Below are 17,806 nucleotides of genomic sequence, written 5' to 3' on the forward strand. Positions count from 1 at the left end.
ACAGGTCTTGGGTCAACCTGTCAGTTTAAAGAAAATAAAACATTAGAGAAAAAAAGCATGATAAACATTGTTAAATTGTTAAAATTCTTTTAAATGATAAGTCAGTGCGCGCAATGTCTCCCACAAAACCGATGTGATGTTTCTTTTGTTGTCCAGTCCATAACCACTAGGATAGGGACCCCTTATATAAACCATTCTTGACGGACTAAATATTTAAAATCATTTAATGTGAATCATTCAGAATGTTCAAGCTCAAGGTCAACTGCACAACAGAAATGATAATAAAACGCTTTATTTGTTTACAAAACTTTTGAATTTTTGAAATACTAAGGCTTTAAATTTTTACCTCAGGAAAAGATTACCTTAGCTGTATTTGGCAAAACTTTTAGGAATTTAGGTCCTCAATGCTGTTCAACTTCGTACTTTATTTGGTATTTTTTTAAACCGTTTTTGGATTCAAGCGTCACTGATGAGTCTTTTGTAGACCAAACGCGCGTCTGGCGTAAATACAAAAGTTAATCAAGGTATCTTTGATGAGTTTAATTGTACTTTCTAATGGAATTGCATGGAATTTAAAAATTTGCAATGATAATTTTCCAGGTTATTCAATGGACATATCAAACGCCGATTTGGAGTCCTTAAATGTTGATAAATAGGGGACTGTTACCGTTTTATTTAATGCTCTGCTATTTTTCTCAGGATGAAAATTCTGTCGAGGACTAAAGTCACTTCTCTGGATACATATGATAAAGTTATTCCTATCGAGCTGTCAAAGTGTTTATATACAAAACGCGCGTCTGGCGTAAATACAGAATTTAATCCTGGTATCTTTGATGAGTTTCTTTATACCTTTTTTATTTACAAGTACGAAACCTCTTACATCACGTTTGGAGAAAACAATGTTCACATCATACAATATCTGTTTTGCTCAGGTATCTATCTCACTGATGAGTCTTTTTTTTCAACGAAACGCGAGTCTGGCGCAAAATACCAAATTTAAATCCTATAGTATTTATGATGAGTTAATTTACAACCACTGGGTCGATGCCAACTGCTGGTGGAGTTTTTATTCCTTGAGGGTATCACCAGCCCAGTCAGTACTTCTGTGTTGACATGAATTATCATTGATATTGTCATACTTATGAATTAAATGTTTACAAAACATCGAATTTTTTAAACACTAAGGCTTTTCTATCGCAGGATAAGATTACAGTAGCTATATTTTACAAAATGTTCAGGAATTTTTGGTCCTCAATGCTCTTCAACTTCGTACTTTATTACGTTTTTTTGACTTTGTAGATGAAACGCGTGTCTGGCACAAAATACATCCTGGTATCTTTGACCAATCTTCCGCACTTTTTATTACTAATGTTGTTTATAATTGTTATTTCATGGGCTCTTGTACTGAACATGACCGTTTTGCCACAACCTTTAACCAATTTTTCTTTTCCGCCTTTGAGATCTTGTGGCATTGGTTTTTCGATATCAGTCTTTCGGAGATATCTATTCAATTGTAGTATATGGGTATATCCATTCATCTTCATATATATTAACGGTAGATATACTGTTCCAAGGTTCCTCCTAATATTTGAAATCTATTCCGTAAATGCAGATTTAATTCCGGTGCCACAACATATCTTAATTTACTTTTTTGTTCATGATTTATCCTCTGTCAATAGTTTTAACTTAACTATGGAAATAAATAGCTCCTTATCGTTGCCAACATCAACACCTCTAAATGCTCTTTATATGATGTTACATCCCTAATTAGAGGTTGTCTAAACCTTTCAGTAATCAATTTTGATGTAATCGATCTGGTTCTAGTATTATTTTAACTTTTAGTTTTTTTTTGGTTCAATTTTGAGTTTATTATGGTGTTCATTATCACTGAACTAGTATATATTTGTTTAGGGGCCAGCTGAAGGACGCCTCCGGGTGCGAGATTTTCTCGTTGCATTGAAGACCTGTTGGCGACCTTCTGCTGTTGTCTGCTCTATGGTCGGGTTGTTGTCTCTTTGACACATTCCCCATTTCCATTCTCAATTTTAATCATGGTCACCTATTTGTGTCTGGAAGACTGAAACTAAGCTGCTGTTTCTCATTTTTTTTATCTATAGATTGCTATGCATTAGTGTTTTTCCGTTTGCTTTGGACATACTTAATGTTACTCTATATTCATATATTTTGTGTGTCGATAATAGTAATATCTCACCATCTTTAAGGCTAGACTTCAGAGTTAAAGTCCAATGATATTTATCAAAGTACCAGCCGTATAATTTTATACGCCAGACGCGCGTTTCGTCTATATAAGACTCATCAGTAACGCTCAGATCAAAATAGTAATAAAGGCAATTTAAGCCAAGCTAGTATCAGGTGGAAGAGCATTTTGGTACCAAAATTCCACAACAGTTGTGCCAAATACGGCTAAGGTAATCTATGCCTAGGATATAAAAATCCTTAGTATTGCGAATAATTCATACTTTTGCAAACAGTTACCGGATTTGTTATCTCATAAGCATAACGACGGGTGCCACATGTGGAGCAGGATCTGCTTACCCTTCCAGAGCACCTGAGATCACCCCTAGTTTTTGGTGGGGTTCGTGTTGTTTATTCTTTAGTTTTCTATGTTGTGTCATGTGTACTATTGTTTGTCTGTTTGTCCTTTTCATTTTTAGCCATGGCAATTTATGAGTTTGGCTGTCCCTGTGGTATCTTTCGCCCCTCTTTTAATTTATAAAAATGACCATATAATTGATATGCATGTCAATACTGAAGTTCTAACTACTGGGCTGGTGATACCCTCGGGGACGAAACGTCCACCAGCAGTTGCATCAAACCAGTGGTGTAAATAGTTTTCAAAGGTATCAGGCATAATTTGATACGCCAAATGCGCGTTTTGTCTACATAAGACTCATCAGTGACGATCAGATCAAACTAGTTAGACAGCCAAACAAGTGTAAAGTTGAAGAGCATTTAGGATCCGAAATTCCAAAAAGTTGTGCCGTATACGACTTTGGTAATATATGCCTGGAATAAGAAAATCCTTAGTACTTTGAATAATTCATTATTTTGGAAACAGTAAATTTTATAAAAATGACCATATAATTGATATTCATGTCGACACAGAAGTACTGACTACTGGGCTGGTGATACCCTCGGGGGCGAAACGTCCATCAGCAGTGGCATCGATCCAGTGGTGTGAATAGTTATCAAAGGTACCAGGCTATTAATTTAATATGCCACACGCGCGTTTCGTCTATCAATGACGCTCAAACCAAAATGGCAATAAATCCAGACAAGTTAATATTGAAGAGCATTGAGGACCCAAAAATCCAAAAAGTTGTGCTAAAATCGGCTAAGGTAATCAATGAAATTCATTAACATCCAAAACATCTATCCCAGTTTTTCATTTAAGTTATTCTATTTACTGTTTTTCTAGTTGCATGCATTGTTCTCAAAATCCATCTTGTCAGTTATAATGCGAACCAATGTATACTCTCCTGGTGTTTGCATCAAACAGATTCTTGTTTTGTCTGACATCATTGCAGTCTGTTTCCGTTTCTGGTTCGCGTTTCTTTAATATTTTGTTTTACGATGACAGGTTGTTTGCTTGTCGCTCAACCACAAACCAGAAGTGACAAAAATGTTTGCTCAGTTGAATGTTGGAGTGAGATTATTATATAGTGAATGGCTAATTAGCAATCAAACCACATCTCCTTACATTTTATATCAATATAGTATGTCAAAGTACAAGCATGGGATACGAACCGTGGATGATGAGTCGGTATGGTATGGAAACGTTTTGGCCATATTTTGAATGTACAAACATATTATATTAGAGTATTCTTTTTATCGACGAATACTGGCTGTTAGCGTCGACAGGCCAAGGTTGAAAGGTACTAGTGGCACATATACACATTGGTTGACCACCAATTGTCACCTTTATAATCATTGATACTCCGAGACCCCTTTAGATTTGCCTAGGATAATAGATCTTAGTTGTATACTGTCAGGGGTAGGCACTGTAGAAGTCTTGATAGTGTAAAGGCTATGGACTGACAAAGACATACACACTCCTCTTCTCTTTCACTCACAGAGCTAGTCTTCGATTTTAAACAGCACACAGAAGTATAAACAAACATGTGACAAAACGACTAGCACGCTTATTATCGCTAAGGGAAGATCAACATGTGGGTAAGAGTAAACTACTTTTTATACTACCTTTCAATTGCTGGTCATGTAAAGCGAATTCTGAACTTGAATACAGACAATTTAAGTTATGTTGCTGAGGTGTAAAATGAAGGTGAGCGTGATCCACATTTTTAGATTCTACTGTATTCTCCAATATGCATCCTTACACGAGATTGTATTACTGTAACTTTGTATTTGTCATTTGAACACATTTAATATAAGTGAGTCGAACATAAATGCATGACAGAGTGCACTTCTTTCTATATGATGCATGACAGAGTGTACTTCTTTCTATATGATGCATTATGCAACTGTACTCGTAGATCTCATAGCTACATTATTCATAAACGAAGTTATATTTGTCATATGCTATTTACTCCATGAGATCAAACTTAAAAGCAGTCACTTGAATTTCTATCCATTAATAATTATAAATTCAAGTGACTGTGATATACGTGATGAAGATCAGAAATAATTGAGGTTTCAAAACTGTAAAATATTGGCTATGAAATCTTCCTCTTATGGTACATGGTCAGCACCCTTCAAGATATTAACATCAACTATTTAATATTTTGTTTGTTTTTGCTGACTGTGGAGAAAAAATACACATGAAGGATCATGAAGCAAGACATCAGATTCCTTTAAAATCAAAGTGATGGAAATCACTCATGGAAAGATTAGAAGCGTAGTTTGAATTATTTCATATTAAGGTATGGTGGGGGAAAATGAACATTTATAAAGCACTTTTACTGAAAATTGCATTTTCAGTAGGTCTTAATAGAAGGAAACTTGCTTTTCCAGTATGAGGATAAAACGAGCCCAAATTAAATAATATGGGTCTCTTAATTTGCACAATTTTATTTAAACTGCAGTTTATATCTTATCGAAATTATGTTGCCGGTTCTGAACATGTTTCAAAAAAACAAAAAAATGCAAAAATTCTTCTAGTAAATGTTACCAACTATCCTTGTAAGACATAAATCTGAACCAACATCTTAAAACTTTCAAGTGTCAACAAAAAAAATTGAAAAATGTTGTTTTGGGGCATTTTGTAAGTTGAAACAGAGGTTATATGGCATTGAAGATTAAAAATGTTAGAGTGCCTTTTGATCATTTTTTAAAGTATTTTTCAACACAGGGCATTGAAAATGTACTTTTTCAACGTTAACCAATTAAAAAACTTATCTTATTGATTGTAAAAATATATATTCACTTCTAATAAAAATTCAAATGACTAAAATAGACATACTGATTGATGGGAAATAAACTAATAAACAATGGTTTGTTATAATTAAAAGTTTTAAAATTTTCAAACTGTTTCAAGCCAATTCCTGATAAAAAAAGTATACTAATTTAATTGTTGATAAATTACAGATGATTATTAGAAATTTATCAAGTAAATTATAGGCCTTATTTGAATACCTTTTATTTATTCATATTTATATTCATATTTCATTTTTTTAAGATCTTGTTAATCCATTAATAATTTATCTTTCAGATATAATTTACAGAATCACTATATGTAATGTAGATCAAAAGTAATTGGCAATAAATAAATCTATCATCCTTATAAATATCAAACATCTAATATACACATTTGTGGATTCAATTATGAGGTCAAATACTTGTGTATTAAGAATTATATGTATATTTAGTGGTCTGTATAATTATGTAAGACTGAGGTTGATAGGTAATGTGGTCAATTTGATTGGCAGTTTAGGAGGTGGGGCATTGTAATTAAAGGTCCACCTTGTCTCTGATTGTTTAGTGATAATGACAGTTGTCAATCATACTTCTAGTTGAATCAATACCCAGTTACCTAATCGATATGTTTTTAAAAAAAAGTCTGCACATCAACACACCTTAATGACATACATTCTTGAATGAACTGATCCAATAATATACCCAGTTTTTTTCAGTTTATATGTGTTTTATGTGCACATACATGAGAACCATAGGGAACTATATTTCAGTGTGAATACATTTAGTAACAGTAGCTAACCTGTCCTGTTGTTATGGAGGCCGGTGCCTAAGTAAAGATTTAGAACAAGTTCTAATCTTTCCAAAAAGTAATCCCTCAAACCTTATTCAGGATGAACAAAAAATATTAATTTTGTTATAAACCGGTAAACATGCTGATTAATTTTAGCCAAAATATTGCATGTTTAGATTCAGCATATCAAAGAGGCCCAAGAATTCATTTTTTGTTAAAATCAAACTTAGTTTAATTTTGGACCCTTTGGACTTTAATGTAGAATTTGAAATTTGAAAACAGGACCAAAAATGAAGAATCTACATACACAGTTAGATTTGGCATATCAAAGAACCCCAAGGATTCAATTTTTGATGAAATCAAACAAAGTTTAATTTTGGACCCTTTGGACCTTAATGTAGACCAATTTGAAAACTGGACCAAAAAAACTTCAATAATCAAGAATCTAAGTACATTTTTAGATTCAACATATCAAAGAACCCAACCGATTCATTTTTTGTCAAAATCAAACTAAGTTTAATTTTGGACCCTTTGGACCTTAATGTAGACCAATTTGAAAACGGGACCTAAAGTTGAGAATCTACATATACAGTTAGATTCGGCATATCAAAGAACCCCAATTATTCAATTTTGATGAAATCAAACAAAGTTTAATTTTGGACCCTTTGGGCCCCTTTTTCCTAAACTGTTGGGACCAAAACTCCCAAAATCAATACCAACCTTCCTTTTATGGTCATAAGCCTTGTGTTTAAATTTCATAGATTTGTATTTACTTATACTAACATTATAGTGCGAAAACCAAGAAAAATGCTTATTTGGGTCCCTTTTTGGCCCCTAATTCCTAATCTGTTGGGTCCTAAACTCCCAAAATAAATACCAACCTTCCTTTTGTGGTCATAAACATTGTGTTTAAATTTCATAGATTTCCATTTACTTAACCTAAGGTTATTGTGCAAAAACCAAGAAAAATGCTTATTTGGGCCCTTTATTGGCCCCTTATTCCTAAACTATTGAAACCAAAACTCCCAAAATCAATCCCAATCTTTCTTTTGTGGTCATAAACCTTGTGTCAAAATTTCATAGATTTCTATTAACTTAAACTAAAGTTATGGTGCGAAAACCAAGAAAATGCTTATTTGGGCCCTTTTTGGCCCCTTATTCCTAAAATGTTGGGACCAAAACTCCCAAAATCAATACCAACCTTCCTTTTATGGTCATAAACCTTGTGTTAAAATTTCATAGATTTCTATTCACTTTTACTAAAGTTAGAGTGCGAAAACTAAAAGTATTCGGACGCCGGACGACGACGACGACGACGCAGACGCCAACGTGATAGCAATATACGACGAAAATTTTTTCAAAATTTGCGGTCGTATAAAAATCAAATAGACAAGCATCGGTCAAACAAAAATAACACAGTTTGATTGCATTTTGAAATTTTTTTGTGACTTTTGAACAGCAGTATACTACTGTTGCCTTAATAGTTTATTTATCATAATGGCATTTGCTATGCTCATACAAAAATGTTTTGTTTATAATGCTTAACAGAATTTATGCTAAAGTAGAATGAAAGCGGTTCAAGCACACAATATTACCTTCCTTGTCTCATATTCTGTTACATAGTCACAAGCCAGACAAAAACCTTCTTGTGTAATTATTATTTTAAATCACTCTGACTAGACTTCTGTCACAGGACCATATTAAATTATGACTATATTAAATTTGTGTTATATTTCTTTTTAATATTTATACTTTTTTTATATGCCTGTTCATTCTGAATAGGAATGCTAACTAAGAGAATGCTGTTATGTCCTAAGAGTTTCCTTTAAAGACCAATAAAGACATTCTTGTTTATGCACGGAGTATGAAATAACTGCTTTGTACATCCATCAATATGATAAGCTTTATTTAGTCGATATCCTTCTACTTTAGTATAAGTTCTTTCAACTATTACAAACCTTTAACATGTAAATTATTCAAAAGTTTCAAATTCAATAGACCATTACTGTGGGAGTGGGTCTAACAATCTCTATGAATAAGAGATGTGAAAATGCAAACAATAATAGCTGTTTCACTTTTACTTAATCATAAACATTATGGCTACCACCAGAAACAGCATGTCTGGCATTAGCAATTACTACCTTGATGTTTTAAAAAAAACAGGTTTAATCCACCATTTTCTATATTTGAAAATGCCTGTACCAAGTCAGGAATATGACAGTTCTTGTCCATTCGTTGTTGATGTGTTTTGTTATTTGATTTTGCCATGTGATTATGGACTTTCCGATTAGATTTTTCTCTAAGTTCAGTATTTTTGTGATTTTACTTTTTAGAAAACATTACAACTAGCTTCTTAATTTAAGGCTAAGTATGATTTTCTTGGCCTTAAATTAAATGTTTACATAACTTTTGAATTTTCTAAATTCTAAGGCTTTTTTACCTCAGGAATAGATAATATTAGCTGTATCCAGCAAAACTGTTAGGAATTTTGGTCCTCAACTCTCTTCAACTTCATATTTTATTTGCCCCTTTTTTTCCATTTTTTATTCGAGCATCAATGATGAGTCTTGTGTAGACGAAACGCGCGTCTGGCTTAAATACAAATTATTATCCTGGTATCTATGATGAGTTTATTTACAACCACTGGGTCGCTGCCACTGCTAGTTGAGTTTAAATTCCCCAAGGGTATCACCAGCCCAGTAGTCAGTTGACATGAATTATCATTGATATGGTCATATTTATAAATTAACTGTTTACAAAACTTCTGATTTTTTAAGTTCTAAGGCTTTTCTACCTCAGAAATAGATAACCTTAGCTGTATTTGGCAAAACTTTCAGGAATGTTGGTCCTCAATGCGCATCAACTTTGTATTTTATTTGCCTCTTTTTTTTTTTTTTATTCCAAGATCACTGATGAGTCTTTTGTAGACCGAATGTGCATCTGGCTTAAATACAAAATTGAATCCTGGTATCATTTTCCCCATGGCAAATTTTTGTGCTTCAATTTGCCTTTTGAAACATTTTTTTTCAAACCATGTTATACATGACTAGAAATCATTCAGTTCATTAATATTGAACTAAACATACAGTCAGTTTTTGTTCTATTAGTCTTCAAAAATGAATGATTAAAAATCAGGTGTATTTTTATCTGAACTAAAAATGAAAAGTTTAAACAAATTCCTTAAAAGTTGTAAGAGCACACATACGAACAGAAACCTTTCCAGGATGCATATATAATGGTAAATTTGTAGCATTTCAGGAATAACTGCAGGGGCGGATCCAGCCATTTTAAAAGGGAGGGTCCAACTATATGTCCCCATTCAAATACATTGATCGTCCAAAAAAAAGGGGGGTTCCAACCCTTGGAACCCTCCCCCTGGATCCGCCAATGAACTGAAAAATCTGCTGGTTGACAATTCTAACTGTAGCACATCATTTTAAGTATTAAAACTTCTATGATACAACATATCTTCCATATCTTGTTCGTAGAGAGAAGATCCAACTTCTGAACAAATTTTAAATATTTTATTGTTTACTGTCAATAGCTGACCATAACATGATAACAATCAATATAAATAGCCAAATTGTCCTGTAATTACAACCTCTTGTATTCTAGTTATATCAATAATGGTTACTGTTCAAAAACATTTTTGAATAAACAATATGTTGCAAAATTATATCTTTTAAATAGAGGATTAAAAGTATAATTTGGGACAAAACATGCTGCAAAAAAAAATCTTTTTTTTTTTTTAAGAGTAGGCCATGTGTAGGTCTCTTCCTACAAAATTAAGTGTTCAAGCTATTTACTGTAAAAAAAATTATTAAAAATATGTCTGTATTAATTGATAAATTGAACATTTTAAAACACAATGTTTGATGATTTTCAATTTGTAAAAACTACACATCTTAAAATATAATTACAAATATTTCCCAACTGCTAAGATAACAGCAAAATAATTTGAAATCCAATGTACAATATTATTAATCTGAACAACACTGAACATAATCCTCTATGTTTCACCAATGTTTTCTTCATCTCATGTCACTGATCATAAATAACACTAATATATTTCTCATCAAAGTGAAAATAAGAATAAATCAAAATATATATATATTTCAAAAGTTTGCATGATATCTCTGCAAGTCTACTGTCAAGTCTCCTTTTGAACTTTGAAGATCCCAGGTCACTTCCTTTTAACTTTGTGTATATTTGGTGCTGACACTTTAACTTTTCCAGGAAGGTTTCTACTTACATCAGCATCCTGAAAAAAACCCCAGTAAAATTAAACAATTTGTTGAAAAACTGGAAATCTAGTCAATACATAAAGAATGCTACATATCACTTTTAAACCAAAATTCATACCAAGAACACTACAGAATAGCAACATGATATAGGACTGTACATGTTCATAACTGTATAGGACTGTACATTTTCATAACTGCATAGGACAACATGTTAATAGACATAAAAAGATGTCAGAGGCAGATTTAAGGAGGGGGAGGGGGCCTTTTCGGGAAAAAATTTGGTTGCTCATATAGGGAATCACTGAAGCGTGACTGGAGCGGGCCCCCTCTTAGGCAGTCAGTGGGCCCCCACTTATGAAAATTTCTGGATCCGCCAGTGGATGTGGTAGGAGTGCAAATAAGAAAACTCTCCATCCAAGTCACAATTTGCAAAAGTAAACCATTATAGGTCAAAGTATGGGCTTAAACAGAGAGCCTTGGCTTAATTTATCAATATCAAAATCACTCTAAGGAGGTCCATAAATCAATATTCAAAGGTCTTGTTGCAGTGTTAAATTGACAACCTTTTAGAATTAGTTTATTTAAAGGATAGAAACGTTTAAATGGAGCTATTTAAATGTACAGGCTTTATGAACAACATTACTGTAATCATTGTGCTAGTTAGTAGTGAAAAATAAAGACTAAATTCATTTTGAAGTGGGAACAAATACATTAACCGTTGCATTGTATTAAACATTTTGATATCTTTAAAAAAAAATTCTTAAAACATTCATGGATAGGAGGTATGAAAGTTGTGCACAATGCACTTTGTCAATTTTTCTCAAAGGTAATAATAAAGTCTAGAAAATTGGAAACTATCATGATTATACTATTCTTTTATTTGTCTTAATGAATATAACTTCAACTGTTTAGTATGTTTTTAGGTGATTTCCATTAGATGTGACTCCATACTTATTTATCCCTCATTGTGGTATTGTTCTAATAATTTTTGCATTTTTGTGTTTCGTTTTTGCTAACATGACTTGTCTATATGCCTTTTTGTGTTTCTTTAATACATATGATGTGGCTCTGTATGTATATATCCCATCATTATGTTATTGTGCTATTGTAAATTGTTGTATTCTTGTCTTTCATATTTGATAACATGCTTTGTTTATATGCCTTTTTGTTCTTCTTTGTTACATATTTGTTTTTATAGTAATTAAGATTATAACAATGTTGACTGCTATACCCCTATTTTTGAAATTTTTAGCTATTATGTCTGTTTGTTTTGTTCACACATCGTTGTCCATATAATGGAATTCAATGATACAAGTGAGATGTTTAACTAGCTATAAAACCAGGTTTAATCCACTATTTTGTACATAAAGAAAATGTCTGTTCAAAGTCAGGTACTTGATAATTGTTATCCATTCCATTGATGTGTTTGAGCTTTTGATTTTGCCATTTGATTTTGGACCTACCGTTATGAGTTTTCCTCAGAGTTCAGTATTTTTGTGATTTTACTTTTTAGGCCAGCTTCATAAAGGTTTTGATTTCATATATTTATATGTTCTGACAGACACAACCATTTTAAGTGGACATCAGCATCAGTTTTAGTAATCTAATGTTAGTTGCACTTAATTCAAGATTATTGTGAGGGCATCATCCGTCTCAAGATCATCAAAGGCAACTTTCCTAAGATAATTTGTCAGCTGTAGCATACTTATTCTGAGAGAAAGAGTTAAAGTATAATTACCTTTAATATTTTCGTCAAGTCTTTTTCCCTCTGTTGTATGTGTCTGTCATGTACGAACATGTTTAGTGCCAGTTTGCATGCTAAAATAATATAATGCATAAATAGACCGGTGAATCTATAACAAATCAGAGATCCTTACTTACAGCTAATAGATTGATTTATCAATTTATGTAAGATTCTGCATAGAAATTCCACAAGTTTAACTTTTATTTGCATACATATTATTTAAGAAATATTCCTTATATAGAGAAAATGTTTTTACAGAATCCATTCAAAATGGGAAAAAATACAAAAAAATACCATTTCCCATAAAATCCCCCAAAATTAAAAAAAAAAAATTGTTTCATAGTCAATGGACCAGGACTGAAAAGGGGGGGGGGGGCAGAAATGAGATGTTTTAATGAGCTGCATCTCAAATATCATTAACATACCATATCAAAGTCGTTCCCCTTAAACTGACCTTATTAGAAACTTTAACAATTGTTGACACTGCTGACCCCAGAAACAACACACGTAAGTCTCAGTGAGACAACATTGATGTAAAATAATCCAGCAACCAAACATTTACAAATAACCAATAGATATCTAGAGGTCAACTTACAGTCAAGTAGGTATTTGACCGATTCGTAATCACTGTCAAGCAACTGATCAAAAAGTAATTCTGTTCAATAGTACTTGAGAAAAGAGTTGCAGAAATATCAACAGAAAAACTGTGAGAAAAACAGAAAGAGTGGCAGTATTACATACTGAAGCTCACTCCATGGTCTTTTATGATAAGCAATGAATTTATTTATACAAATGATCGTACCTTTCCCTCTTTTAGTAGAACCTGGTTGTAACTTTACTTTGTATCTAAAAAATAGAATAAATAATGTGATGGTATTACAAACTTTCAGGTTAATAACAATCATAATTCTCACTTTAAAAGAGTGAATCTCAAATTTAAATATAACTTTATAGTTTCAAAACTTTTCATGACAGATAAATTTTGCTGTGCATTTTAATCTAATCTAATTACGTAAGACAAATACTTTAATTTAATACACAAACCTCCGTCTAACACTGTGGATTACACTTTTGGCCCCTTATTCCTAAAATGTTGGGACCAAAACTCCCAAAATCAATACCAACCTTCCTTTTATGGTCATAAACCTTGTGTTAAAATTTCATAGATTTCTATTCACTTTTACTAAAGTTAGAGTGCGAAAACTAAAAGTATTCGGACGCCGGACGACGACGACGACGACGCAGACGCCAACGTGATAGCAATATACGACGAAAATTTTTTCAAAATTTGCGGTCGTATAAAAATCAAATAGACAAGCATCGGTCAAACAAAAATAACACAGTTTGATTGCATTTTGAAATTTTTTTGTGACTTTTGAACAGCAGTATACTACTGTTGCCTTAATAGTTTATTTATCATAATGGCATTTGCTATGCTCATACAAAAATGTTTTGTTTATAATGCTTAACAGAATTTATGCTAAAGTAGAATGAAAGCGGTTCAAGCACACAATATTACCTTCCTTGTCTCATATTCTGTTACATAGTCACAAGCCAGACAAAAACCTTCTTGTGTAATTATTATTTTAAATCACTCTGACTAGACTTCTGTCACAGGACCATATTAAATTATGACTATATTAAATTTGTGTTATATTTCTTTTTAATATTTATACTTTTTTTATATGCCTGTTCATTCTGAATAGGAATGCTAACTAAGAGAATGCTGTTATGTCCTAAGAGTTTCCTTTAAAGACCAATAAAGACATTCTTGTTTATGCACGGAGTATGAAATAACTGCTTTGTACATCCATCAATATGATAAGCTTTATTTAGTCGATATCCTTCTACTTTAGTATAAGTTCTTTCAACTATTACAAACCTTTAACATGTAAATTATTCAAAAGTTTCAAATTCAATAGACCATTACTGTGGGAGTGGGTCTAACAATCTCTATGAATAAGAGATGTGAAAATGCAAACAATAATAGCTGTTTCACTTTTACTTAATCATAAACATTATGGCTACCACCAGAAACAGCATGTCTGGCATTAGCAATTACTACCTTGATGTTTTAAAAAAAACAGGTTTAATCCACCATTTTCTATATTTGAAAATGCCTGTACCAAGTCAGGAATATGACAGTTCTTGTCCATTCGTTGTTGATGTGTTTTGTTATTTGATTTTGCCATGTGATTATGGACTTTCCGATTAGATTTTTCTCTAAGTTCAGTATTTTTGTGATTTTACTTTTTAGAAAACATTACAACTAGCTTCTTAATTTAAGGCTAAGTATGATTTTCTTGGCCTTAAATTAAATGTTTACATAACTTTTGAATTTTCTAAATTCTAAGGCTTTTTTACCTCAGGAATAGATAATATTAGCTGTATCCAGCAAAACTGTTAGGAATTTTGGTCCTCAACTCTCTTCAACTTCATATTTTATTTGCCCCTTTTTTTCCATTTTTTATTCGAGCATCAATGATGAGTCTTGTGTAGACGAAACGCGCGTCTGGCTTAAATACAAATTATTATCCTGGTATCTATGATGAGTTTATTTACAACCACTGGGTCGCTGCCACTGCTAGTTGAGTTTAAATTCCCCAAGGGTATCACCAGCCCAGTAGTCAGTTGACATGAATTATCATTGATATGGTCATATTTATAAATTAACTGTTTACAAAACTTCTGATTTTTTAAGTTCTAAGGCTTTTCTACCTCAGAAATAGATAACCTTAGCTGTATTTGGCAAAACTTTCAGGAATGTTGGTCCTCAATGCGCATCAACTTTGTATTTTATTTGCCTCTTTTTTTTTTTTTTATTCCAAGATCACTGATGAGTCTTTTGTAGACCGAATGTGCATCTGGCTTAAATACAAAATTGAATCCTGGTATCATTTTCCCCATGGCAAATTTTTGTGCTTCAATTTGCCTTTTGAAACATTTTTTTTCAAACCATGTTATACATGACTAGAAATCATTCAGTTCATTAATATTGAACTAAACATACAGTCAGTTTTTGTTCTATTAGTCTTCAAAAATGAATGATTAAAAATCAGGTGTATTTTTATCTGAACTAAAAATGAAAAGTTTAAACAAATTCCTTAAAAGTTGTAAGAGCACACATACGAACAGAAACCTTTCCAGGATGCATATATAATGGTAAATTTGTAGCATTTCAGGAATAACTGCAGGGGCGGATCCAGCCATTTTAAAAGGGAGGGTCCAACTATATGTCCCCATTCAAATACATTGATCGTCCAAAAAAAAGGGGGGTTCCAACCCTTGGAACCCTCCCCCTGGATCCGCCAATGAACTGAAAAATCTGCTGGTTGACAATTCTAACTGTAGCACATCATTTTAAGTATTAAAACTTCTATGATACAACATATCTTCCATATCTTGTTCGTAGAGAGAAGATCCAACTTCTGAACAAATTTTAAATATTTTATTGTTTACTGTCAATAGCTGACCATAACATGATAACAATCAATATAAATAGCCAAATTGTCCTGTAATTACAACCTCTTGTATTCTAGTTATATCAATAATGGTTACTGTTCAAAAACATTTTTGAATAAACAATATGTTGCAAAATTATATCTTTTAAATAGAGGATTAAAAGTATAATTTGGGACAAAACATGCTGCAAAAAAAAATCTTTTTTTTTTTTTAAGAGTAGGCCATGTGTAGGTCTCTTCCTACAAAATTAAGTGTTCAAGCTATTTACTGTAAAAAAAATTATTAAAAATATGTCTGTATTAATTGATAAATTGAACATTTTAAAACACAATGTTTGATGATTTTCAATTTGTAAAAACTACACATCTTAAAATATAATTACAAATATTTCCCAACTGCTAAGATAACAGCAAAATAATTTGAAATCCAATGTACAATATTATTAATCTGAACAACACTGAACATAATCCTCTATGTTTCACCAATGTTTTCTTCATCTCATGTCACTGATCATAAATAACACTAATATATTTCTCATCAAAGTGAAAATAAGAATAAATCAAAATATATATATATTTCAAAAGTTTGCATGATATCTCTGCAAGTCTACTGTCAAGTCTCCTTTTGAACTTTGAAGATCCCAGGTCACTTCCTTTTAACTTTGTGTATATTTGGTGCTGACACTTTAACTTTTCCAGGAAGGTTTCTACTTACATCAGCATCCTGAAAAAAACCCCAGTAAAATTAAACAATTTGTTGAAAAACTGGAAATCTAGTCAATACATAAAGAATGCTACATATCACTTTTAAACCAAAATTCATACCAAGAACACTACAGAATAGCAACATGATATAGGACTGTACATGTTCATAACTGTATAGGACTGTACATTTTCATAACTGCATAGGACAACATGTTAATAGACATAAAAAGATGTCAGAGGCAGATTTAAGGAGGGGGAGGGGGCCTTTTCGGGAAAAAATTTGGTTGCTCATATAGGGAATCACTGAAGCGTGACTGGAGCGGGCCCCCTCTTAGGCAGTCAGTGGGCCCCCACTTATGAAAATTTCTGGATCCGCCAGTGGATGTGGTAGGAGTGCAAATAAGAAAACTCTCCATCCAAGTCACAATTTGCAAAAGTAAACCATTATAGGTCAAAGTATGGGCTTAAACAGAGAGCCTTGGCTTAATTTATCAATATCAAAATCACTCTAAGGAGGTCCATAAATCAATATTCAAAGGTCTTGTTGCAGTGTTAAATTGACAACCTTTTAGAATTAGTTTATTTAAAGGATAGAAACGTTTAAATGGAGCTATTTAAATGTACAGGCTTTATGAACAACATTACTGTAATCATTGTGCTAGTTAGTAGTGAAAAATAAAGACTAAATTCATTTTGAAGTGGGAACAAATACATTAACCGTTGCATTGTATTAAACATTTTGATATCTTTAAAAAAAAATTCTTAAAACATTCATGGATAGGAGGTATGAAAGTTGTGCACAATGCACTTTGTCAATTTTTCTCAAAGGTAATAATAAAGTCTAGAAAATTGGAAACTATCATGATTATACTATTCTTTTATTTGTCTTAATGAATATAACTTCAACTGTTTAGTATGTTTTTAGGTGATTTCCATTAGATGTGACTCCATACTTATTTATCCCTCATTGTGGTATTGTTCTAATAATTTTTGCATTTTTGTGTTTCGTTTTTGCTAACATGACTTGTCTATATGCCTTTTTGTGTTTCTTTAATACATATGATGTGGCTCTGTATGTATATATCCCATCATTATGTTATTGTGCTATTGTAAATTGTTGTATTCTTGTCTTTCATATTTGATAACATGCTTTGTTTATATGCCTTTTTGTTCTTCTTTGTTACATATTTGTTTTTATAGTAATTAAGATTATAACAATGTTGACTGCTATACCCCTATTTTTGAAATTTTTAGCTATTATGTCTGTTTGTTTTGTTCACACATCGTTGTCCATATAATGGAATTCAATGATACAAGTGAGATGTTTAACTAGCTATAAAACCAGGTTTAATCCACTATTTTGTACATAAAGAAAATGTCTGTTCAAAGTCAGGTACTTGATAATTGTTATCCATTCCATTGATGTGTTTGAGCTTTTGATTTTGCCATTTGATTTTGGACCTACCGT

The 17,806-nt window shown here is 32.2% G+C and overlaps 1 protein-coding gene and 1 long non-coding RNA gene across 3 annotated transcripts in view; both read right to left on the reverse strand.

Annotated features, from left to right (window-relative positions):
- Positions 1 to 9,693: 9,693 nt before the first annotated feature.
- On the reverse strand, positions 9,694 to 13,024 carry LOC139517578 (uncharacterized). Its single transcript, XR_011663163.1, has 3 exons — positions 12,975 to 13,024; positions 12,167 to 12,246; positions 9,694 to 10,445 (listed from the first exon to the last, which is right to left on the reverse strand). It is a non-coding gene; the product is annotated as an uncharacterized lncRNA (long non-coding RNA).
- A 2,581-nt stretch (positions 13,025 to 15,605) lies between these two features.
- LOC139514505 (ribosome quality control complex subunit NEMF-like) overlaps positions 15,606 to 17,806 on the reverse strand; it is a 63,386-nt gene continuing 61,185 nt past the window's right edge. For both annotated transcript variants that reach the window (XM_071303852.1, XM_071303853.1), the window contains one exon: positions 15,606 to 16,357. In XM_071303852.1, the coding sequence (XP_071159953.1) occupies positions 16,280 to 16,357 (78 nt within the window). In that variant the 3' untranslated portion in view covers positions 15,606 to 16,279. The remainder of the gene's footprint in view (positions 16,358 to 17,806) is intronic.

The sequence above is a fragment of the Mytilus edulis genome, chromosome 3 (genome assembly GCF_963676685.1).
Source record: "Mytilus edulis chromosome 3, xbMytEdul2.2, whole genome shotgun sequence".
NCBI lineage: Eukaryota > Metazoa > Mollusca > Bivalvia > Mytilida > Mytilidae > Mytilus > Mytilus edulis.